At 47.7% G+C, this 26150-nt stretch overlaps 1 protein-coding gene and 1 long non-coding RNA gene across 13 annotated transcripts in view; one reads left to right on the plus strand and one right to left on the minus strand.

Moving 5' to 3' along the window:
• Nucleotides 1–667: 667 nt before the first annotated feature.
• Nucleotides 668–26150, minus strand: part of ZNF532 (zinc finger protein 532) — a 104403-nt gene continuing 78920 nt past the window's right edge. For 11 of the 12 annotated variants that reach the window (XM_032882398.1, XM_032882391.1, XM_032882397.1 and 8 more), the window contains 3 exons: nt 6440–6552; nt 4271–4418; nt 668–2730 (listed from right to left, as the gene is read on the minus strand). In XM_032882398.1, coding sequence (XP_032738289.1) covers nt 2236–2730; nt 4271–4418; nt 6440–6552 — 756 coding nt within the window. In that variant the 3' untranslated portion in view covers nt 668–2235. The remainder of the gene's footprint in view (nt 2731–4270; nt 4419–6439; nt 6553–26150) is intronic. The other variant, XM_032882401.1, reaches the window with a different exon arrangement.
• On the plus strand, nt 5214–14294 carry LOC116882179. Its single transcript, XR_004385572.1, has 3 exons — nt 5214–5224; nt 8230–8232; nt 14219–14294. It is a non-coding gene; the product is annotated as an uncharacterized LOC116882179 (long non-coding RNA).

Below are 26150 nucleotides of genomic sequence, written 5' to 3' on the forward strand. Positions count from 1 at the left end.
GGGCATTTATGGATGCTAACTTCATACCGGCAAGCATTTCTGGGTGCTTTAGAAAGGCTTCCACTTTATCTGATAAAAAGCCATAGTGCCACAAACAAAAATTCTAGTATCGTGTTTTGCACATACTTTTTATTTGTTGAATAAATGAATATTTGTCAATATGTACATAAACACATAGAGCGAGCACTACGATTTAGAGCAAGAATATCTGGGTTCTAATACGTGAAGCCGCTTCCCCGCTGTGGGGGCTTAGGCAAAGAACTGCATCTGAGCTCAGCTTCCTCGACTGTAAAACTAGACTATGAAGACCGTGCAACCCACCACACAGGTTTATTGCAAGGTTCATATGCAGAAACACATGAGAGTGCTAGGATACAATGCAGAGCAATACAAGTATAAATATAACAAGTAACAGCAATGGAATTTCAAGTGTAGGAATCCTTTAATCACGCCCTTGCATTATAACCATGAATCGATGGAGTCCACGAGAAAGTGACAAAGGGCTGACTGCCAATGAGAACGAATATGTCGTTCTTCTGGAGGTGGGGGGGTGGGGCAGGAGGAGGAATTCTGCAATATCGTGGAGCCTGTTCCTGCCATCAAGCACTTCCTCAACTTCATGAAGATGCCAGACCACCCCCCCATCAATAACTCTCTCACAGAAGCGCAAGGGCCAATGTCCCACGTTTATTTACATATGAAATGTGTTTAATACAGTTATGACGGACGTAGTGCGTAACACCTGACAGCAGCAAGACCTTCTGAGGAACCAAACGTCGACTACAGTATATCATGCAAATATCTATATATACACAAACGAGTTTCTTTTCTTAAAAAAAGAAAAAAAAAGTACAAAACGTGTTTAGGGGATAAATACAAGATATAAAATGCAAATGAAAACACACACAAAAAAAACCCAAAACGGAAAGATAGAACTCTCCCAGAGAACTATAAATGGAAGGGACAGGGGAGGAGCCCTGCTGTGTTTTGAGGCAGCAGAACCACTGATATTGAAGATGCTTATTGAAACGACTGAACCGGAGCCCGGTGGCTCAGTGCGTGACCGCCCAGCCCATCGCGCCCCGCCCCTGCTGCACTGACAGGTCGGCGGTGGAAGTAGAGCATCCCAACTCCAAGTACCGGGATGTCTGGCAGTAGCACCCAGAACAGGAAACGCCAACTCTTTAGACGGCAAAGGGTTATTAAGTCAACTGTGATTTTCTTTTTTTTCCTGTCAAGAGCCAGAGAAATACTTGATATTTTTAGTTGTGTCTTTGTAAGAGTTAATAAATTACATGACAAAAAAACTCGACTGTAGAAATCTATTGGTCTAACGACAGATGTGTAAGTTTTTACAGTAGTCCAGCCCTTGGGCGACTTGACGACCTTGTGCTCTCTCGGCCGGCCTCGCAAAAATCCACCCAGAAGACCACCGGCCTCTGGCTCTTCCCTCGGGGATACCCTTCCTTCCCCATTCTACAGTGGAAGTAAGGGAAATGCACGCTCCTTCCTGGAGTTCGGGCCGAAGTTTTGAATCCGCCGCTGGGAAGGGAAGCTACCCGCCGGGCCGGTTTCGACACCGTCTGGCGTGGCCTGGACACGCCGGGGGTGCGGTGACAGGTCAGAGGCGCACTGGCCGACTCAGAGCAGGCACGTTGAGGGTAGTGCTAAGACACTTAAAAGTCCCTAATGTTTTTGAGACCCACGATACCTACAATTTATGTAGTGAATTCTAAAAATTAAAAACACTAAAAAAGGCCTTATTTTAGCCTGGAGTTAGTCACCCCCGTTCAAATTGGTAACATACAAAATGGTTTATTTGAATTCAGGAACTGCCCCTGTTACTAAGAACTCTGTTTTAAAAGAAAACAGTACAAAAAGAAAAATTCTAACCCAGAAAAGAATAAAGGGGAAAAAAAAAACCACCAAAAAAACAAAAAAAAGGGAAAAAAAAAAAAGACCTCAAAACATCTTCCACTAAATACTGATACAAACATGTAACAAAGAGTATAAAAAAGTTATTCATTTAAATATATACAAACTCTTTTAAACTCAAATACTGTTTTAATACTTATCGAGGATGTACACGACCAGGTGAGGAAGGGACACTCGGAGAGAATATATTGCAACAGCCTAGACAGTACTGTTAACTCTAGTATACTGCAAACTTTCTGTAACAAAAATGTCTCTTTTCTTCCAATGTGGACAGGGATCTTCCTTACGGAAGGGCTGTGGCTATTTCTCGGCCGAACTCACTCTTTTGGACTTGATGAAGGCCATGCCATGTGTCCGCATGTGAGCATTTAAGGCAGCTTCAGTTTCAAACGTTTTCGCGCACACTTTGCACTTCCGGTCGGACACGGTGCCGTCGGGCGACTCGTCCTCGGGGCTCGGCTTGTTCTCCTGCTGGTTCTCTTCCCCGGCCCCGTTCTGCTTGGACACGGGCTGCGGCTCCTTCAGCTTGTGCACGATGAAGAGGTGCCTGGACAGGGACACGTGCGACGTGTAGCAGAGGCCGCACTCCCGGCACTGGTAGGACGAGCCGTCCGACTTGTGCTGCGGGATGTGCTCGTGGAACTGCAGGAGGTTTTCGGTGGTGAAGCCGCACACGGCACATTTGTGAACCTTGAAAACGTTGATCTTGAGCTTCTTCAGTGGCTGGGTAATTGCCCCTCTGGCAGGTCTGAACTCTAAAACTGGTTCTTCCAACTTCCGCTTGGGGCTGGGAACCTTGAAGAGAAGAATAAAGGGGACGACACGAGTGAAGATCGTTCCACCCCATGGGGGATCCACGACCGGTTCTCCTCGGGCTTTAGAGCTGCGAGGGCAGCGAGGACTGTGGGTTTCAGGATTTGGGGCTTCCTACAGCTGCGTGTCTACCTACCCCCCACACACACCCTGCTCCCCTGGGGCTCCTGCCTTTCACCTGCTGCACACACAGGACCCGAGCTCCTACATTCCCAGGCATCACGGCAGCTGTGGGGCCCCACAGAGGACAAATGAGTCCCTGGCCCCCCAGAGTGCAGGCCCTGACACAGCGGGACCGAAAACCACAAGCCAGGAGATCGGCCGTCGGTCAGACCCCAGGAAGACAAAGCAGGCCATGGAATGGGGCTGGGACGAGACGGGGGTTTGGGAGGCTCCCCTGCACCATCAGGGATGGCCCCAGGGACCGTGACACTCCAACAGAGGCCTGCTGTGGGGAGGGCCGGGGGCCGGGTCCGGGAAGCTAAGGCGACAGCCAAGCCAGCAGGTGGTGCGGAGAGGAGGCAGGGGCCGGGCAGAGAAATGCCAGGGTATCTATCGCCTTTTCTGGGACTGGCACGGAAGGCACTGGAAGGCCCAGCTGGTCCAGCTCCTGAGCTCCCCTGCACACTCACTGCCCTTGGTCACACGGCTCACCTGCCAGCCATGCTTTTCTCCTTCCCTTCTGGCTTTCTAACTCTGACCCCTCACGCTTCCAGAGCTCTGAAAGAGGGACACTCCCTCCTCCCTGCTCGGTGGCCCATCTTTTCTGCCCGTTGACAGGGCACCACTCACACAGCCTCGGCCTGAAGCTGCCCCTGAACAAAGATTCTGTAAGTCCGGCCCAACCCCCTCCCCCAACCCCAACCGTCGAGGGGAAAAGATTACAATTCAATGCGACTCCGGTCCGGCTTGTACTCTGACTCGGCTTTACTCGATGATTAACTCCTTGGACGCACGCAGAAGCTGTCTCCCAGGTACATCCCAGACCCAGGCCAGTGCCAAAGACAGCAGATCTCCCTACACGTCTGCCGGACCGCTCCCTCCTCGAATAGCACTTGGCGCACGCAGGCTAACATATACACAGTTGTCTGAGTCAAGTTCACTACCCACTGACCTAAGGACACGGCAGATCTGTGACGTTCTCTCTTACTATGACAAAGTGAAACGAAGAAGAAGCTCTTCACTTTTCTTAGGTACCTTTCACAACCGACACACTGCCAACAAGATAGAACCTAGCTTCCTACGTTCCCTCTGGCTAAGAGACCGTTTACGTGAGTCCACACAAGATTCTGTAATGTACATACGTAAGGAGATGCCTAAAGCTCTTTCTGGAAAGAGACAGAAGAAACTTAACAGCTCGTAGAGCAAGATGAAAGATCAGAATGGGTGTGCGGGGAGATGACCTATTATGTTATACCTCCATGCATAGGCTTGGATTTCAAAAAATCTAAAGTGGACAGCATGAACGGAAAAAGCAAGTCAACACAACGTCACTGTAAAGAGAACATCTGCGATGTTTGACCTTGGTATCTTCTTTTATTTCTGTTTCCTCCTCATTGGTGGCTTCTGTCATTTCTTTCAAGTCAGGATCCTTAATACCGTGCATGAGTTGGATATGTTTCTCCAGCATCAACCGTTTCGTAAAGGTGCGCCTGGAGTCTGGGCAGTGCCTGTGGAGCAAAGACAAGGAGGTCACCTGCCTGCCGGAAAGTCACCCACGCTCAAGAGTCCGCTCACCGAGGCAAGACCTCCACCAGCCAACGGAACGCTCCGTGGGGTCAGGATGATCTGCATGGACACCACCGGTCCAAAAGGAAACAGCGATTTCACTGTGACTCGGTGTCCAATTTGTGAGAAAAGTTTTTGCAGCCTTTGTAAAAGGCTTTCTGTTGCTTTTTTGTGTTCTCATGGGACCGGCCTAATTCGGTTCAGATAAAGTATTTCCTGTCTAGGTTCGGTTGAGGTAGTACTTAATTTATAATTCCAGAGGGCTTTAATTTTGAAGTAGAGAATATCAAATTTCAAAAGTTTTCTTTACAATGACTCAGTGTTCTCTCAGAATTTATGTCGTAAGACATACTTTAATATGAAAAAAGTCCCTCGCTGATTCCTTCATGTGGATGTTAAGGATTCCTGTCCAAGCTGCCGTAACAAAGAGAAGACAGGCTGTCTAGCCCTGTCACATTCCTCACCAAGACACAAACACGGTGTCACAGGGCTCAAACTCATGGGTTCATTCAGCAGACTAAAAAGTAGGCAACTCAATGATATCCAGAATAGGTCACTCTTTTAAGTTTTCACTTCCCCTTGTGTGGGAGAAAAAACCCCAAACCTGTAGATTATGACTAGTTTTTCCTTTAGAAGGTAGGAAGTCACCATTTTCTTAATGAATGGACAAAAAGAGACAAAGTTAATGGCCACAGTGACTACAGATGCTGTAAGGCACACAAGAAGAAAACCGCTTCGGTGAATGGGTGTGCACAGCACCTTGGGCCCTTACGCAGAATCAAAAGGCTTCTGGACATTCTGTAATGACTGGCCCCACACCCAATGATCATGTATTCGAGGCCCGCTCCTGGGACAGCCTCGGGAACCAGCACCAACACCACAGAATAAAGGAAATCTGCCAGACAATCCGAGCACCTCGCAGCCTCACAGTGACTCCCACGAGAAAGACACAAACCTCTCTGAGGAAGGACAAAGCCACGCCAGAGTCCCTTTCCACCTTCCCCTCGGCCAGGGCTTCCTGGTAAATTCTCCGACCCTAGCAATGCGGTCTCACATGCGCAGGCCTTAGTCACGGGATGTTCTCACCTCACCAAAATCGCTCCCAGCTTCAATCTCACCGAAGGCGGGTCGGTGTCCCAGTCTCCCTACCCAAGAAACCTCCCCTAGCTAACTGAGACCAGCGAAGCCCCGCTGAACCCACAGCCAACCTTCACGAGCGTCCCGAGCCACACGATACCCTGTGCCTGGTCATGTCACACGCGTCACGTGGCCACACGGCTTCTGCGTCCGTCAGTCCTCTCTTTTAGGAGACGTTACACCAATTCACTCGAGGCATACTCTGGCTGAGCAGGTGCTAAACTCTTCCACTAAGGATACAAGAAGTCACATACAAGGAAAGAGCTCGTGGAGGTCCAGAGCGGCTCTACCGTCCACTCAGTGTCCTGGCCCACTCAATTCCTGGAATTTGGTCTCTTTGCCGAAAGCACGTGCTGAGAAAAGGCTGCCCTGCACGAGGAAAGAGGCCAGCCTCAGACTGACTCCACGAGCAGGCGCTATCAGAGTCTGCTGTGAACCAACCAACCAGACAACCAACCTGCCAGTGACTGCTGGCAGCTCCCTGGGCCTCTCATGACCAAAAAGCATCTCACTCAAATGTGTGCCTGCAAATCAACCACTTCTCCAAGATGCTCAGGTATAGGAGATACACAGCTCTGGACAACAAAGCTGTATATCCCCAGGAGCATACGGGGTAGGCAAGAGGCTACTCCTATTTATTTGACTTTTTTTTTAAGTGTTACAACCCAGTCAAGAAACCGTATGTCAAAACAAGAGAATACGGCTGAAAATGGAAATCTACAAAAACGACAGCAGAGAAATGGAAAGTTAACGGCAACACTTGAAAAACCTGAACGTTTCCGCTGTTAATTTCCCTGCGCTTCCCACATTAGAAATCACGACTTACGAGCAGGTGTAAACTTTCCTGATGCCTTTGTGCTTGATCCGATTGTGACGGCACAGGCTGTGTGAGGAGCTGAAAGATTTGTCACACTGGCGGCAAGGGTGTTTTTTCATTTGCTTCAGTAGGAGAAAAAGAGATACAGGGTCACTTAAGAGAACAAAACCCGAATCGCCTTAAAAATTAAGAACGCTTTCATAATAGTTCAAGTTATAATAAGCAACACCGTTTAAGCAATACAACAACAACACGAAAAGATTCTTCTTAAAATGTAATAAAAAGGAGGGCCAAGGCTGGGGTAACCACGCAGGGGCTAATTAATTTCTAGAGAATGAGAGAAACGTTATCATAACAGTAAAATATTACATTTTTTTTCTCAAAACGGTTACAGTGTTGATTCAGCAGAAACCTCTGCATTTTTGAAAACATCCCATTTTCTTTGCAAAAGAGATATGCTATTTTTACCATTTCATATAGCAGACATTATATGAAAGCAGAACACTTCAATAAATACCAGATAAAAACCATTAAATGCTATAGATCCAGAAAGAATGCTAATTCATCCACTGCGCCACTTTCACTTAAATCTCTAGCTGATTTTCAACACCGTGAGTCCCTGCCCACCTCACCGATTAACGACTCCTACCATAAGAAGAGTTTTCCAAAAGGCCTCTTGAATAATACCATTTAGTTATTCCAAGAACACAAGAACGTGAAACCACTTCATGGAAGCCACAACTAGTGTCTGCGGCATGTGTGTGCACGTGTGCAAGGCCGAGTGTGCGCGGGGGCCGAGGGACGGTGAGAGGGCCAGAGAAAGATCTCAAGAGATACAAAAGTCAAAGTGAAAAGCGACTTTGGCTATGATAATACTTGTGTTCATTCAAAAGATTCTCACGAGGAAACTCTGAAGCAAAATTAGGCAGCTTAACCCTAAAACACATTCTTTGGGTACTGTCCGCACTGCAGTCTGGAATCAAACAATGTCGTTTCACAAGGAAATCAGATCAAGAAGTAACTGCCAGCCTCATGAATGGAGCATCTGGCAGGACCCTCCTGGAAAATCAGGCTAAAGAATAATGAACAAGGTCTCGTGTGAAATAATACCACTATTTTTGACAATAAGAAGAGGTAAGCAGCAATTGTGGGCTAAGTGATTAAAGAAATGATAAATATTTTTAAACAATGTTTTTACACCCATCACGTGACAGATATGCCCTTAACTCAAACTAGTAAGCCAACCTATCTATTTAAGAGCCGGAGCTTGGCTCTGGTGATCCAGGAATGGGCTGCCGCCTTCTCTCTACTGCTCACAAGTCGAACCGTGTGATCCTGGGAAAGTTTCTCCATAAACATCCACTCCCCGAACTAGAGTTGGGGATCGCCCCAGGGCCTTCCTCAGAGGGTGCTGGGGAAGGGGGGATGGGTGGGGAATGAAAGAGGGAGCACAGTCCTTGGGGCACAGAGAAATCCTCAATAAGGATTCTTTTATGAATAACGATAAAGTTACATATCCACTTTCATTTTAAAAGTGGAAACTACGTCTTTTAAATGAAGCACATTGGTATGTAAGTGCTCAAAAACCTACACAGAGGGGAAGTTTCTTCTCTATGCTTAAGATGGAGTCCTACCACTGCTTTGATCGTTTTCCTAAGCGTGTGATCTGGGATATTATGAGAATAATCGGGGGGGGGGTGGACAGGGAGGATGGGAAACAAAGGAATAACCAGCTAATCCCTCTGAGCCACACTCAGGTTCTTCAGAATAGAGTTTTAAGGGGTGCCTGGGTGGCTCAGTGGGTTAAGCCTCTGCCTTTGGCTCAGGTCATGATCTCAGGGTCCTGGGATCGAGCCCTGCATTGGGCTCTCTGCTCAGCAGGGAGCCTGCTTCCCCCCCCGCCCCGCCGCCTACTTGTGATCTCTCTCTGTCAAATTAAAAAAAAAAAAATCTTAAAAAAATTTTTTTTAAAAGAATAGAGTTTTAAGAACAGTCAGGCATGAGTAGTCCTGTGTTTCAAAGAAGGTACTGAAATATCTATTAATATCTAATTCCTGCAGAATTTTGTATCTATAAGATGGACAATGTTAAGATCCTGGAAGAGTTAAAACATAAGACATTTTTCTAAAAATAAGACAGTTATAGCAAATAACCATAAAGTAAGTAGAGAACTGACATAAAGCTTTCTAACCATCCAACAGGGCAAGAGGCCTCAGAGGAATGCAAATGGATTCTCCATTAAGATGAAGGGTTTGAAATTCCATTTCTTGTTATGGTGTCATGATATTAATATCAAATCAAAATTTTAATAGAGAAATATCAGTCAAGAAGTCCTCAGTAGGTAACACAGTAAATGAAAGCAGCTTAGCTGAATCAGTAATTACTATTTTCAAAGAGTTGACAATGTGTGAGATACTCTTCTTTTCCAACGTCTTTATGAAAAAAAAAAAAAAAAAATGCAGAAGCGAGCCGTGCAATCCCCAAACAATGGAGCAGGGTTTCAAAATCAGTGGTGACAAGAAAATCACAGGCTTAAACACCAGTCTCCAGATCAGACTGCCACATTCCCATTACCTAAGAAAACAAATTACTTCCTTCTTTGTTAAATTTTAAATACTAACTTATTTAAAGGTTCTGTATCTAATTTATTTTCCTAACTTCTACCTCTTCAGTATTACAATACTGAAGCCACTTTCTGACACAGAAAGCAATTTTATCAACCAAACAAAAATGGGGGGAAAAAACAACTGTATTGAAAAAGCATAGTCTATTGTCACTCAGTTTTCAAGACTGATAAGGTCATTTACCTCCTCCGGTTCCAGTAGTACGAGCGGATTTTGAAGGAACCAGGGCCCTGAGTGGACTTCTTGCAGTCAGATTTTCCTACTCAATTATGAATTATTTTGTTTTTAAATAGAACTCTCTGAAGAAGTAGTGGAAAGATAGCTGGGAGAGCCTGAAAATTTTTGAAAACTTTAAATACCAAATAAAACAAACACTTGGGTACCTTTCCTAAATGTTCTCCCTAATCTCTGACTGTTGACTCTTTTGCCTTCACATTCTTTAGGAAAGAAAGCATCGGCTCCTCTTAGCAGATGTCTTCCGAGTGCCCTCACTCTGGGCTCAAGTTCTGAGCTCTGGGATTTACAACACCTCTGAAGGCCATTCTTTCTGGGTAGTACTTGGTGAATGTGTTTGAAATGTCATGGGCTCACACACCGGACACTTCCCATTCTGATAGCTAGTCCCTCCTTGTGTCTTGGCTTGAAGCCCTCTTTTTGTTTCAGGAGACTCTCAAAAAGTAGAGGGAGACGTTCTGCTGGCCAGACATGCACTTGGCCTTGTTCTGCGATTCCTGTTTCCACGAGGTTATCGGCCTCCCAACGACACTCAAAGAGCTTCCTCAACTCCCATCAGACATCCAAACCCCTCCACAGATTCAGGACGAAAGGGAGCAGAGTGATTCCCAAGCCAGGATGACAACACACCCTTCAGCTCTATCATAAACACTTCCTATGAAAAAGGAAAACCCCAACCACCTGTACAAACTTCAGCCTATCATAGCAGTAATCCCACTGGACAGAACTAAAACCGTGGGCCCTTCTTCACTTGGAAATCTAGTCTACAGATACACCCGCACACGGTACAGTCAGTTCTGTGTAACACGGCACACATGTATCATGGGTCATTCGCAAAATCAAGCAAGAAAAACCACAGGGCTTCTGGCAAAAATGAAGTTAGGGGCGTAACACTCAAACCCTGTCAGTGACACACCTAGTAAAAATGGCAGAGCACAGACTCAAGCAGGATGCCCGGGAAGGACGCACCGGGGGTTGCGGCTTGCTGGGCTTTTGTGAAGTGGAGGAAGGAGGGTTACTGGAGATCGGAGGGTTGGAGGGAAGGCGTAACCTGGGGTGTGCACCAGTGTGACTCAATGGGGAGAGGAAGTCGCTGATGGCAGTCTGAGGTGAGTGCATGCGTGTTTTGTGTATTCCTACATGACTCCATTCCATGATTTTCTACGCTCACCTAGTGTTTCTCAAGGGTAATAACACACATGTGCAAATTGCGAATTCATGTTAGGCTCCAACTGTTCCCTGAGAGATCAAATGCATGAGATCTGTTCCTAGCAGGACAGACAGTGTGGACAAGGTTCTTTGGGGCAGCACTGCGTATGATGGGGAAAGATGGGAAAAAATCTGGCTCCACCAAGGGAGAGCTGGTTAAATGAATTATATGCACACCGACAGCTACATTCTTGCCTTGCAGCTGTGGAAAAGAATGGCAGATCCTGATGCACTATAAAACATACACTACATGGAGAAGCAGCTGCTGCAGAAAATCAGATTCGTGAGCTGTGTTCTGCATGGGAAAGAAATATAAACAAGAACACGTAAGCATCTCTGAGGATACCTGCACAGAGACGCTTCAAAGACACTTAGCGCTGGTGGGTGGCAAGGGTAGGAATGAGGCTTTTTGCCCGATGCCTTCATATTGTTTAGATTGTGGGAAAATGTGAAATAGCCCCTAGCAAAAAGATATTCTTCTGCTGCCTCAGGAAAAAAAAAAAAAAAATTCAGCCAGGTGTACTGAGGTATAACTTATACAATGTAAAACCCACTGTTTTTCACATATGATTCTAGAAATTTCGACAAAGAGATACAAAGTTGACAGAGCAGCTGCATCAGCCCTAAAATTCCCATGTGCCCCTTTACAGCTCTGGGCACCCACTGCTCTGTCTTCTTTCCTCTCCCCTCGTTTTGTCTCTTCCATTCGTCCCACAGATGGAAGCACGTACTCTAGCACGTGGTTCTCGAGTCCGGCTCCTTTCGGCGGCAGAACACGTGCAATCCAGCCGGGCCGCTGGGCGCATGCGCAGCCCGTCCCTTCCCACCGCGGGGCCAGCTCCACGCGACCGCCGCGCTCTCGCCTTTGATCCGCTCCCCCGGTGAGCGACGTCTCGGTTGTTTCCAGCTTTTGGGACTTAGGAATTAGAGCCCCTGCAAACCCCGTACAGGGTTTGGTGTGAACATATGCCCTTATTTCTCCCCGGGAGTGAGATGACTGAGCCCCAGGGTAAAATAAGCACAAAACTGTCCACCTGCTTCCCAGACCGGCCGCACCTGGCATTTCCGCCAGCTGCTCTGCCGCCCTCCCCGTGGCCGTCCTGCAGGGCGGCCAGGAGTACCTCCTTGTGGGGTAACGTGCGTTTCTCTGAGGGGTGTGAAGGGAAGGCTTTCAGTGGACAAGACAACCTACTTCTACAGTGTACCTCTCCCTCCGAGGAAAAACCTGGAACTCCACGAGTTTCTGGTTTTTCATTTCTATTTCAGGAGGCATCTCAGTGCCGAGCGAGCGCCTGGAAAACTGAAGCCGTAAATCGCTCATCTCTACACCCCTGGCATTCGGCCCACAGAAGGTGCTCCGCGAATGTTTATCGTGCGAATCAGTCAAGGAAAGAGTAACTGAAAACACAGTTATCTACTGGAAAAATATAAGCAGGTTCTAGAAAGTAATCTAGAGGAGCACATTTCGGGTCCCGTGCTGGACACACAGCCAGCACGGCTTACTGCCCCAAGCGGGGGCACCGGGGCAGACCTGCGCAAGTCCGAGCTCTGATAAGAGCCGGTGGACAAACTAAGCTACTGAAGACAGAGGCGAGAGGGGTCAGAGGGCAGGGAGAATTCAGACAGGAAGGAAGGACAAGTCTTCCTTCGGGACTGGAGAGAAGGCGCCGTCCGCAGACAGGTGTACTGCTCGTTATGGCCAGGGGGGTGGTGACAAAGGGACTGGGATACGGAAGGAACTCCTGCCCCAGCTTCCATTTCGTTTTTCCTTTTTAAAGATTTTATTTATTTATTTATTTGAGAGAGAGAGAGAGCGAGCGCACAAGTAGGAGGAGTGCAAGGGGGAGAAGCAGACTCCCGGCCGAGCAGGGAGCCCAACATGGGGCTCGATCCCAGGACCCCGAGATCATGACCTGAGTCCAAGGCACACGCTTAATGGGCTGAGCCACCCAGGCGCCCCCGGCAGCTTCCATTTCAAAGAGAAGTATATATGGTGCATCCCGGTAACCCAGCCTTCATTTTCTTTCCCTTATTGTTGCTAATTATAAAAATTACACATTGGAAAATAGATGAGAATAGACTGCCTTGAATGTCACAGACTGCAGTAACTACTGTCAATCTCCAGCTATATATCCTTCCTGTTTCTCTTCCAAATCCACATTCATGTGCTTTTAAGAGTCTATGTTATACATCTTAATTGGTAACGTGATTTTTTTCACACACAGCTGCACATATTTTGATGTTTCTGTGTTTTTCTTAACACAACGTAGTATTCTGTTGTATAAATGGGCCACAACTTATTTAACTATCTCATTAATGATTTAGGTTGTTTCGAATCTTTGGTAATTATAGGCAAAAATTTCTGTTGTCAACCAACTACTTCTGTGATAGGAATTTCTTTAAAAGTCTTTCTAGTCTAGAAACCATGAAAAATGTTAAGGCTCGACACTTCTTGCCAAACTGTCCTCAAAAAGGAACCCCCTATTGTTGTAAGTCAGGGCTTATTTGCCAAAAGTCTTACAGATCACCATTCGACTCTACCAAAATGGTAGATAAAAGACTGTACTGCACTTTGTTTTGTTTTTCCTTAAGACCTGGGGATGCTGGACATCTATCTATACATTCCTGAGCCACTTATCTTTCTCTAGTGAACTGTCCCGACCGTATCCTTTCCACAGTTTCTAGAGAGTAAAGACTGAAAACAGTGTCAGGTGAGGAGGTCAGAGCAAGACCACAGGTCGTGGGGACTCTGCGTCCTCCATGATGCATGACTGGAGGACACCAGTGGGTCATCTATGAGAGTGATAGGAAGACACCAATGGGTCATCTATGAGAGTGACTGAAAGACACCAATGGGTCATCTATGAGAGTGACAGGAAGACACCAATGGGTTTGAGCAGAGGACTAATGAATTATATGGGTCACTCTTGCTGCCAAGTGCGGAAGGAAAGAACCAGTGAGGAGGCTATCTGTGACAATCCAGGGGACAGAAGAAGTGCTGTGGGTTTGGAAAGTCAAGGTGATGACAAGTGATTAGATTTGGTGTATATCACAAAGGTAGGTCTGTGGATGGGCTGACGGTAGATGACAAAGGAGAGAGAGAAGGGCGTCAAGTATCCCTTCAAATTCCTTGGCTGGGCACTTGGCATAACGGTTACCAGTTACTGACCAGGAAAATAGGAGAGAAGCAGGTTTAGGGAAGGAGAGGAATCAAGAATTACATTCTGGATACATTAAATTTAACAAGCCCATTGGAGATCTAAGCAGAGATGCTAACTAAGTGGTTAGATTCAAGTATGCAACTCAGGGGAGCGGTCCAGGCCACAGACAGAACTCTGAGCTGGCTGACTGTGGATGGCATTTAAAGTCATGGGCCGGGATGAGCGGTTTCTGAGAATAAAGGGCACATCAACATTTACAGGCTGGAAAGAGGAAAAAGACCAAAAAAAGCTACTGGTGAGGCAGGATGAGAACCCAGAGGCCTAGCTAGCAGAGAAAGCATTTCAAGAAGGACCTAGCCGACAACCGCTTCAACTCAAACGACAGCACTGAGAAAGCCAAGACCCCTGGGGCCAAGTCCCTCGACCTGCAGAACTAGTCGAGCAGTTTCTGTGGGGGCAGTAACAGGGTCACCTCAGCGGGAGGAGGGTGGGAAGCGCAGAGACACAGAGCCATCTCAGGGATGTTGGCTGTAAAGCGGAGCAGAGGGAAAAGGCGACAGGAAGGCCGTTCAGTCAGGGTAAGAGGCACCATGGCGAACCTTAGGATTTTGAGAATCTGGGAAAAAGTGAAGATGCAGGGGACAGTGGGCGAGTGTGGTGGTGAGGCCCTGCAGAGGCCCGAGAAGGGGGCTGGAGGGAGCACACAGGCAGAGGGGTGGGCCTCACGGGGCCACAGAGTCACCCTTGTAATCGCAGAGGGCAGGGTGAACGGGTTTTCATCGCCTGTCTCTCCTTGGGTGTGAGGCAAAATCCAAACTTCTTGGCTTTCCTTTCCTTTTTTTTTTTTTAATTTTAATTTTTTAAAGATTTTATTTGTTTACTTGACAGAGAATCGTGGCAAGAGAGGGAACACAAGCAGTGGGAGAGGGGGAAGCAGGCTTCCCGAGGAGCAGGGAGCCCGATAGGGGGCTCGATCCCAGGACCCTAGAATCATGACCTGAGTCGAAGGTAGATCCTTAACCCACTGAGCCACCCAGGTGCCCCACTTCTTGGCTTTCAAGACCGTCCACAATCTAATCCTCTGCGCACCACTCCTGACTGCATCTCCTAGAACTTCGTAAATGCTGCGTTCAAAGCCACTCACATCACATCTTCTGAAGACAATGGCGCCTTCCTCCCTTGCCCTTCAAAGACCGCCTTCCTTCTCCCCCAGGCCCACTCCAAACCTCTGGCCCCTTCAGCCAGCAATCCTCTTCTTTATACCTTCGGGGGCGGAGGTCTTTGGACTTGCCTACCTCGCCAACCCCAACCCCGACCATGCCCTTCCAGGGTGTCACACTCCGGAACGACTTGTCAGCCATCACTTAGGATGTCGTGCTGGGCTGGGCCACACCTCTCCTCCGCTCGTACACTGGGTGAATTCCTCCCAAGCATCCACCAGGTACGTAGCAAGGTAGTATTTCTTTCTTTCTTTTTTTTTTTTTTTTTTAAGATTTTATTTATGTATTTGTTAGAGAGGCAGAGGGAGACAGCATGATCAGGGGGAGGAGCAGCAGGCAGAGGGAGAAGCAGGCTCCCCACCAAGCAAGGAGCCCGATGCGGGACTCGATCCCACGATCCTGGGATCATGACCTGAGCCAAAGGCAGACGCTTAACTGACTGAGCCACCCAGGCGTCCCGCAAGGTAGTATTTCTTCTGTGAAGCCTTCCCGGGCATCCCCCAGCCCCAGCCAATTCACCAAGAAACGGTGATGCTCAAACCCCTGCTTCCGTAGGCCTCAGAGGCGACTCTAATCCTTCTTGTCCACGTATCACATGCAACTTTAATTTTTAATTTCACTCCATCTTCCTCCGACCTCTTTTTAGCCTCTGCTGTATTTTATCGCTTGCTCTGGTCAGAGCCTCAGAAAGCCTGAGCTGAAAGCTGAATGGGAAGCCCCTTTCCCTTAGTTTTAACTACATTCCGCCCTGTGATTCCTCTAAGGCCCACACTAGTGGCAGCTTTAAAAATATTTATGCTTTTTTATACCCAGCTGTAAGCATCTGTAGGACAAGAACTATTATCATTTCTTCTTCAGCATAACAAATGCTGTGTGACTTGGTAAATATTTATAGAATTTTTTAAAAAAGGTACACACAGAAGAACAAACATGATGAAAAGCTAAACATTCCCAAAATACGAAGGAATGGCCTGTTCTAAATAGTTTCAGAATAGTGCCTCGCCCCTGTAATATGCAAGTGCCCAGACAAAGCAAAGACTGAAAAAGAGAAACCGTACAGAGTGATAACCTGAACAGGCCAAAAAAATCTAGAGTCTACGACGTCTCCCATAAAATAAATGAGCTTTTCAATAGAATAGAAATGTACTAAGACTGCATATTAATTACAACCCAAGAAACTTGCTTTTAAAAAAAGAAATTCACTAAAGAAATATGTAACATCCTCAGCGTATGTATTACATGAATAAAAGTATAATTTTCACTGAGAGATCCTGAAACTTTTCACCAGGATATATATAAAAGAAATAATGCTTCATAGAGATTTCACTGTCTTCATTGATTCATTTTAGATCCAAATATCATCACTGTGTACCCACAAAACTGGGCACTCCCTTTTCATTTACAAGATACCACCTACAGTTATAGAGGGTAAGTTTTTTTTTTTTTTAAGACTTTATTTATTTGACAGAGACATTGAGAGAGGGAACACAAACAGGGGGAGTGGGAGAGGGAGAAGCAGGCCTCCTGCCGAGCAGGGAGCCTGATGGCAAACCCTAAACGACTGAGCCACCCAGGCACCCCGAGGATAAATTCTAAGCAGCAAACCGGCTTACCCAAGCCACCCACACTGTCCTAGAGAAATGTTTTTTTACACAGGCAGGTAGCCTTCCCCTAAGTGTGGAATACTGTAGGTCGTAAATTCTAAAGTCCTCACTGTGAATTTAATGTCTAGGACACAAGCGAGATCTTCTGGTCTCACTACATCCCAGAATATACAAATAAATGAATAGTGAGCTGAGCACAGCATAGGAAACTCAGACTACATATGTCTGAAATCATCAAGAAAAACAATCTCTGAGTACTGAACCATCCAAGTTTCTACAAATTGGAACGGAGTGGTTTTGGGGAAATATTTAAACACAGAGTATAAATTTAGACCAGAGGTTGGCAGACGTTTTCTGTAAAGGGCCAGACAGTAAATATTTTAAGCTTCGCAGGCCATAAAGTCTGTTGCAACTACTCAACTGTGCCTTGCAGTTCAAAAGCAGCCACAATGATACATAAATGAGTGGGTGTGGCTGTGTTTCAATAAATTATTTACAAAATGGGTGGCCAGCCTGTGAACCATAGTTTGAGAACCCCGATTTAGACCACAGTCTTACACTCTTGGAGAAAACAGAGCCAAGTCTCAGTAAGTCAGAACCAAATCTAGTTAACAGAGTAGGTGATCAATCCAGGAAAACAACAAGCTGGAACGCTAAGTAAGAAGGGTTTGTTTTTCCTACGGCATGCTCAGGCTATGTCCTGGGGACCGCCAGGATCACAGTACTGTCTCTAGGTCACTGAGGCCACGGCGGCCATAGCTAGTTGCTATGCTCGCTTAAAAACAACAACAAACAGGGGCGCCTGGGTGGCTCAGGCAGTTTAGCATCGGGCTCCTGATGTCAGCTCAGGTCACAATCCCAGGCAGGAGAGATCGAACCCCGTATCAGGCTTGCACTGGGTGTGGGGCCTGCTTCCGATTCTCTTTCCCTCTGCCCCTCCCCTGGCTTGCACAGGCTTGTGCACACGCTCTCTCTCATTAAATATATAAGGCTTTAAAACAACAATAAGGGGCACCCGGGTGGTTCAGTGGGTTAAAGCCTCTGCCTTTGGCTCAGGTCATGATCTCAGGGTCCTGGGATTGGCCCCACATCGGGCTCTCTGCTCAGCAGGGAGCCTGCTTCCCCCACCCCCCCGCCTGCCTCTCTGCCTACTGTGATCTCTGTTTGTCAAATAAATAAATAACATCTTTAAAAACAAATAAATAAAAACATAAAACAACAACAAACGAAACCAAAACCAGTCTTCTAACTTTCTGGTTGTAGGACTAGGTGGTATGCTGATGACGTCGTACAACCAGAAAAGGAAAACCCAGAGCCGTGACTGAGGCAGAGTAATGAAAGGCCAAACCCAGAGCAGACAGGAAAGAAACGTGTCCCACGGCAGTCTCTGTGCCCGGAGCCACATCAGACCCTGGGGCCGGGGGCAAGGGGGACGCCAAGCGAATGACAGACACTCTGACAGGCTGCCAGGATTGTGGCGCCGGAACTCCAAAATGCCTGCTGGGGTGTCGTGGGGTCACCACGGGTACCTGTCAGCCCGGGGCCTCTGCTTCTACCACAAGTGACCAGTGGGGACACGCAGTGCAGCTCTGGGGCTCCCGTGTACAGACCCAAACAGACCCCATGTCCCTTCCCTGTCAGCAGACTCACTCGCCTCCACGCTCCTACACCCACTTCATTAAAGGTCCTCCCCAGGCAACCCTTCCCACTCACAATGAGAGAAACAGCAGCAGCGGCGCCGTGGGCTCTGCGCGGCGACATTTCACCGACTCTAGGACATTCAGGACTCAAAGGCCACATGAGTACGAGAAAACCTTTGCTGCCAGCTTCTTCTGGGTCTGGTCCAGCTTCGCTCCCCATCTCCTAGTTAAAAAGGTCTGCCCCATCTTCTCAGCCTCTGTTTCCTCAGATACATGCGTATACATGGGGGACACATTATTTCTCTATTGTCTCTGTTCTCAGAGAATCCAGTCCTTAAGAGGGGACCACAAGAAAGAATATAGTGGTTTTTTTTTCCCCTTCTAATAACATTTTTAATACCATCTTTTGGCCCTTTTGATTTAAAAAGCAACCTGAGTAGGAGAAAAGTCACTGTGAACGATATGTCCCCTCCAATCACTGTTACAAAAGTACAAATGTTACTACAGAATAAAGATACTAAAACATAGTGTCTGAAGACTTGAGTTGGCTCCCTCTGCGATCATTTATTTCCACAAATCAGAAGACAAAAGAAACCAGACATCCCTCTTCCAGATAATCACTGGGTTTTATCCGATCATCTGTTAGACATCTGTAAATACGCTCAACAAGCAAGCACAAAGATCCCAAGAGCTACCACTAAAACCCACCGACTCCAGGCCTCGGGCACACGCTAACCCTCCCGGCTGTCTGGTGAAGTGTACTGATGAGGTCCTGCGGCCCGGCACCATCAACTGCTCAGGCTGAAGGTCCCAGACTGCGTGACCCCGCAGCGTCCCGGAGTGAGGACAAACGTCATGAGGCCCCTGAAAGGCTCCTCTGTGGGTGCCTGCTTGGTGCTGATTTCCAGCCTTACAATTCCTAGGCTCTGAGGGGCTCTGAAGAGAAAAGGCCTCTGTGCACACAGAGTCCCACGTTCTCCCCTGACGGCCCTTCCAAAGGCGTCCGTGCAACAAGCACGGGCAGTGGACACAGGAAAGCCATGGGGCTTGCTGAATTAATGAATTATGGAATCAAGCAGCAGAATCTTCCTCCTTGCTCCAGTCTCGCCTGGGGCACTGGCTCTTCTTCTGCCAAATAAGATCTGTTCTCCCCCCTAACCTGGAGACCCCACACTCCGACCTTGAGGTGGAGGGAGGGGCTGCTGGGTTCTAGCCCTTGGCACAAGTTAGTCTGAAAACTGCCCCACTCCTTCTGGGTCTAAAGTCTTCCCGTCTACTAACTGAACTGAGTGAGGTTTCGTGAGCTCTCAGTTACCTTCTAGAGCCATTTTAGGGTCCCTCAGAAGTCAATAATGGCTAGAATGGCTTTTCTTTCTTTCACCTCCCCCCACTTAACAGTATGTAGAAATTGTTTTCTGCTTGCTCAGGGCTTGGAGGGAGTATTAACTTAGACACAGAATCCTATGCTAAATTCTTTTCTTTTTTAAGATTGTATTTATTTGACAGTGAGAGACACAGCAGAGAGGGAACACAAGCAGGGGGAGTGGGAGAGGGAGAAGCAGGCTTCCCACTCAGCAGGGAGCCCATGCGGAGCTCAATCCCAGAACCTTGGGATCATGACCTGAACCAAAGCAGATGCTTAATGACTGAGCCAACCAGGCGCCCCTCCTACACTAAATTCTTAAAATCTAAAAATCTGGTCTGCCACTTGGATTTTTTTCTTTTCGGAAAGAAAGAAATTACAAATCCATGCTGCAATCCTGGACAGGAACATAAAAGTCTCCCCACATAATACAGCAGATCCAAACATCGTACCAATATTCTAAAGCCTAATGAACATGTTCAGCACTGATTGGACGGAGAAACCTAACCCCAGAGCAGATCTGGGAACTTCAAGTCTGGGAGGAAACCAGTCTCCTCCCCGAGCCCCATGGGCACAGGAAGGGACAGGAGCTTTGACAGATAAGAGGAAGGGTTGTGGCGGCCATCAGTCTGGGGTGGTGGAAGCAGACAGAATGGAAACTGCTCCATCTGTGGCAGTGAGGGAATTAAGCCTCTGGCTGCAGGCGATATTTTCCATGAAAAAGCTTCTTAAGCCAGCAGGGCCTGGTACCCAGCTCCCAGCACCCGGCACCTGGAGCAAACAAGCCGAGAATCGTCTTTCTCCCGTTCAGCAGCAGCACCCGCCTAGCCTCCAGGGAGCTTTAGCTCTAGTGATAAACAGGAAAAGCCCGAGGCATCCTCCTCAGACTCCAAAATGAGAGAGAGCAGGCCTTTTGGGCAACGTACCACAGTGGCCCAGATGTCCACGAACATCTCCGTGGTGGTGGGCAGCACCCAGCTCGAACCAGCACCTGCTTGCGCACCTTGCTGGGGGCTGGCTTTTGAGAAGAGCACCATAGGCGCCCTACTTCAAGTGCAAAGGTACAACTTGGTATCTGTAGCGCCCGTGACTGGGCCACACGGAGGGTCACAACAGCCTAGATAACCAGCACACCACGGCAGGCCCGCTGTGCGCTTTCATTCATTCCACGGGCTCCTCCTTTTCCGCACCGGGAGTCCCCTGCCCTCAAGGAGATCACAGTGGTCAAAGGCAGAACACAATGAAGACGGGATTCCCACGTTAGGCCTGGAACGCAGCAGTCACAGGTGCATGGAGAAATAGAAAGGGGCCGAGTAGGCTCGGGCACTTCTACCGGCCATGACTAGCTGAATCCGGTCTACCCGAGCACACCAGGCAACGAGTCCAGGAAGAAAGGTGTACGTGAGGGCCCTCGGGCAGCTCTCTATGGCTGGAACCACAAGGAGAGGCACAGCGGAGCAGGTATAGAGAAGCTGCACGTGAGAAGGGCATTGGACTCCACCTTAAACACACACAGGGAGGGTCCACGCAGGACAGACGGACTTGTACTCTGAAGAGATCAGGCCCGCAGCTGGGTGGGGGTCTACTAGCGAGATCTGTTATCAGCTCCAAGCTCTGTTATCAGCTCCGGGGCTCCAACCAGTACCCCCAGCAGCTTCGGCTCAGGCCCCACCAGTGCCTAAATCCTAACAGACTTCCAGAGGCAAGCCCACCGGTCCGGTTACTGGGGCTCAAAACATTTACACACCCACCTACCACTCTGTCTTATTAATTTTATTGTACACCCCCGGATTTGGGGTTTTACACTTAACATCCAACAGGGTGTGTGGTAACATGCCCTGTCCCACAGTGTAATCAGAAAACATGCACAGCGTGGTAGTAAGGTCTTTTTCTTAGACTAGGTAACTAGGTGTATGCAAGTAAGTACTTGCAGCCTTCAGCCTTGTTTGGCGAAACCTCCAGTGATTTTATAGAAAAATGCCTCCTAAAATGGCTATAACAGACCCCTGACCGCATACAGACATTTCACCCTAAAAGCAAATCTTCCTAAGACTCCAAAAAAAACAAAACAAAACAAAAAAAAAAACATCTATTCTGGCCATAAAATTGGAATAATATATTCTTATTTGAGTCACATTTTCTAAATAACTAATTAATCTTTCTCAAAAGCATTTTATTTTTCTTCATTTTCTGTCCCTCATGGAATCGTCAGTAAATTTCAGACATGGGAAGGAGTCGTCCACTTGTCATTTCATCTTTGATTCAGAGTGCCACATCTCCTAGTTCCTTCTCGGCATCGCTGACTTTGCCTCCTTTCCATCTGAAGTGGGCGCGGTGGGCCCCTGAGCACCCCAGATCATTCGGCAGCCACTGTACAGGTGTGAACAACACTGCCTGGCCTTCCCTCCCCTTTGGGGCACACAGGACCACACACTTCTCTGTTGGCTACAACTGGGGCTGGTCACATGACTCCTTCTGACCAATGACGCACTGCGTGTCACATCCATAATAAGGGCGCGTAAGGGCGGGATGGGATTCCCCACCCCCGCCCCCACAGTGACACCTCTGTGGAGAGGGCGGGGCTGAAAGAAATCACCTTGATCACGGAGTCATCAGTGGAAGGACAGCTGCCCCACCGAAGTGCCGAAACTCACAGCAAACGACATGTGCAAGAATAAACGTTTACTGCATAAATCAGTGGGCTCTAGGGGGTTTTACTGCCACACAGGATAAAGGGGGGGGGGTGCTCTCAAAGGGCAGACTTATTTATTAGACAGGCAGAGATCACAAGTAGCCAGAGAGGCAGGCAGAGGGGGGTGGGTGGGTTAAGCCTTCAGCTCAAGTCATGATCTCAGCGTCCTGGGATTGAGCCCCGCATCGGGCTCTCCGCTCCGAGGGCAGCCTGCTTCCTCCTCTCTCTCTGCCTGCCTCTCTGCCTACTTGTGATCTCTCTGTCAAATAAATAAATAAAATCTTTAAAAAAAAAAAAATCGTTTCTCAATGTGGCTGCTTTGGGGCGCGCAGGAGGCCCAGCTAGTTAAGCCTCCAACTCTTGGTTACAGCTCGGATCACGATCTTCCTGTCACAGGTTCGAGCCCCAAGTCGGGCTCGTCACTCAGCATAGCATCTTCCTTGTCCCTCTCCCTCTGCTTCACACTCTCTTTCAAATAAGTAAATAAAATCTTAGATAATCAATCCATCCATCCAATCAGGCTGCTTTAACTACTCTTTTTTTAATGGCTAAAATAATAACGTGGCAAATTATTCTTAAATTATTACATCTCTGTAGATTTTTATGGATTATCTGCCCCCAATTTTTTCAAATTTATTTGACTTATTATCTAATTAAAACAAATTACTTTAAAAAAATTTTAAAAACCACTGGAAGTGGATAGTGCATGTGTATTAGTAAAAAATATATATACATACATTAGTGAAATAAAGAAACTAGCTACTAAAAATAAGTAACTAGCACAGCTGGAACTATGGTTTTGAACCCTGAAGACAACGCTCCTGAAGATCTTTGTTTTGATGTGGAACTCCATACAATATTTTTAGTAAAAATTTTTTGGATAGGAATTGAGTAGAGAGAAAAAAAAAAATCAGAAACAATTATTGAGACCAAAAGAGGCCATCTTAAAAGAGGCAGCAGTGTATTACCCAGACAGGAGTTTTTAATTTATGCCAAGTAGGCTTACTCCTAACTCAACACCTTTTCTCCAAAATAACTGTATTAGCAGCAGTAACCCTAAAGCAAACCGCTGTGCTGTGGTTGGCAGAATGTGCTACATTATTCTCAAAATTATATATACACACACACTTATTTTTTTAGGCATGATTACAGTATTAAAATGAAGTATCCCTTCATAGCGCTCTGGGTCAGAACATTTACATAATGGTATTTCACTGGATAATCTGATGAAATCAGATCTTTCCAATAATTTCTCGCCTGGTGGAAATAAAAAAATTATGCTCTTCTGGGACCTTTAGCCAGATACCATTTTCAAATCCCTCATCATTTCATATTTATGTCTCACCTTAAATCCAAAAGGACTGGAGGCCACTGATCACCTCACAGCAGTTCCCTCTAGGTACCTACAGCACACGACACTGTGCGGTCACTAAATATGTGATTACTCCCATTTTAAAGAAGAGAAATTAAGTCTAACGGGGGATAAGATGTCATCCAAGTCAGCACTCATTCTTGATCCATTAATTCGAGAAATATTTATCGGTGTGCTGTGGGCTAGGGGCAGAAGGCCCCCAGTTGTTCTGGATGGGAACTGAAGAGAGGAAGAGAGCATGAAGCAGCTATTGGGAGAAAGAGGTAAGAGGCAGCCTTCGCAGAGGGATGAGTCAGGGTAAGGGAAGCACGGGCTGCCCTGGAAACACGTAGGGGAAGGGACCGAGGAAGGCTTTCCAGATGGGGTGAGGTCGAAGCTGAGACCGGGAGGACTAAGAGCAGTTAGCACCAGGGCAGCACACTCCTGTAAAGCCCCAGAGACGAACGGGAGAACAGTGTCTCAGGCAGGTGGGGCAGGGGCCCCGGGGTGGCTCAGTTGGTTAAGCATCTGCCTTTGGCTCGGGTCACGATCCCGGGACCCTGGGATGCAGCCCCGGGACCGCGCAGCAAGTCTGCTTCTCCCTCTCCCTCTGCCCCGCTGCTGGCTCACATGCTCGCGTATGTGCTCGCTCTCAAATAAGTAAGTAAATGAAATCTTTTAAAAAAATAAATGAAGCAGGTGGAGCAATCTCATTTGTCCAGTGCACCCCACGTGAGACACGGCTGGAGGGAGGGAGACTGGGGAGACCTGGGGAGCCGCCGGGCAGCTGAGGCCAGTGGGAACGCACTTCGGGGAGGTCTCTCTGAAGCCAGAGTGGCCTGAACAAAGATGGAAGGAAGCGTCAAGCCAGGCTGGACACCAGGCTTTGGGCAGCAGAAGCTGGGGGCTGGGGTCAAGCCTGGGTTCCCTGTCGGGCAGACCAAGAGCGCCTGTGAATTGTCCAAGAAGCTGAAACAGCTGAGAAAGTGGCTGGATTGGGGGACTGGAATGCAGGCAAGAAACCACAGCTGGAGACAGAGATGTGGGAGTTATCTGCCCATATATACGGGAAGTGAAGCCACGAGGGTAACCGAAATTTCCCCGCGAGAGAGAGCTGGGGGGACTGTTTCCAGGACAGACACCTGATGGGCACTCCAGGAACCGTGAGAAAACCCAGGAGGGAGAGCAGTATTCAAACTTAGGGTAGAAGATGCTTTTAGGAAGACCTGCCAATCATGCGAAATATTGCAGGGGTGAGGGCAGGGGAGGGTCAGGCTTCGGTCAAGGTAAAGACGAAACTTGTCCAGTTGCCTTGACAATAAGGAGGTGGGTGTGGTGAGAGCTGACACCCACAGGTGGCCAAGGTGGGGGAGGAACAGGAGTGGAAAAGTGAAGCTGGCAAGGTACCTTCATGGCCATCAGAAAGAGAGGAAAGGGCAGAAGGCAGGAGATTTGAAGTGTGGGGTTAAATGAATATTCAGACAGGAGGGAAGAAGAAAAGAACGGGAACAGAGACGAGGAGTCTGTAGGAAGGCTGTCCAGGAGTGCAGGGTTCCGGTCTGGCTCACATGGTTCTCTTGGTCCCTGGTTTCTGACGCACGGTCAGCCCTCCATTCATTTCACTGGTTTGTATGAAGACATTTCTTTCCTTCCCTTCCCCACCTCCTTTTAGTTCTCTCCAGAGGCCGAGGGAGCAGCATGGACACTGCAATCTAATCTATCTGCCTCCTTCCAAAAGGCGGCATCTCAGCTTCTTCAAAGCTAATCCCAAAATCCCACTAAGCCTAACACTTCCTCTGGAAGAACGAAGGGCTGCCTCCAGTGGAAACAGACGCGCCGCGCACAGCGTACCTGCTCCCCGGCCAGCTCAGCACCGGCCTCCGTCCGAGAGCAGGTAGTCGGAGTCAGTGTTAAATGTACCCCCACCACATCTGTCTCGGAGCTGTCCTTCAACTTATATTCTAGATCCAAAAATTGTTGGATGTGCAAGATAAAGGCAGTTAAAAAGAAAAAAAAGAAGAAGAAGAAGAAGAAAAGAAAGAATTTTGAAATGTTCCAAGCTGGATACAAAAATCTCAAATGTATATGTAATGAAAGCCGTGGGCTACTAGACTGAGGTCTGCTCCTGTTTTAGTATTTGTAAAATCCAGTTTGGGTCCAAGGAAAAAAAGCCTTTTCCCAGAATCAGCACATCAGGCTTGGCAAGACCGCTACGGGCAGCGAATTCATACGGAGATTAACCGAGTGCTGCCCCTCAAGAACGCCCGGTGTTTGCGAGCGAATTCGGAGACGCGACGGCCGGCGTGGCACGCTTGGACGTGAGATGATTAACATAAGCCATGTGCTACTGGAGCCATATATATTCTGTAAGTAAGTAATGTTTACACAAAGGGACAATAAATTGTGTCAGACCAAATAAAGACATGTCAGCTACATGAGCCGCTCCAATAAAACAGTATCAATGAGATTATGAAGTCATGTTTGAACACTTAATTTAACAAACTTTTTTAAGATTTTATTTATGCATCAGAGAGAGAGAGTGTGAGCGAGTGCATGCTGCGCACCCAGAAGCGTGAACAGGGGACGGCAGAAGCAGAGGGGGAAGCAGGCTCTCCGCTAAGC

Source organism: Lontra canadensis, unplaced genomic scaffold (assembly GCF_010015895.1).
Source record: "Lontra canadensis isolate GAN:19392208 unplaced genomic scaffold, GSC_riverotter_1.0 scaffold82, whole genome shotgun sequence".
NCBI lineage: Eukaryota > Metazoa > Chordata > Mammalia > Carnivora > Mustelidae > Lontra > Lontra canadensis.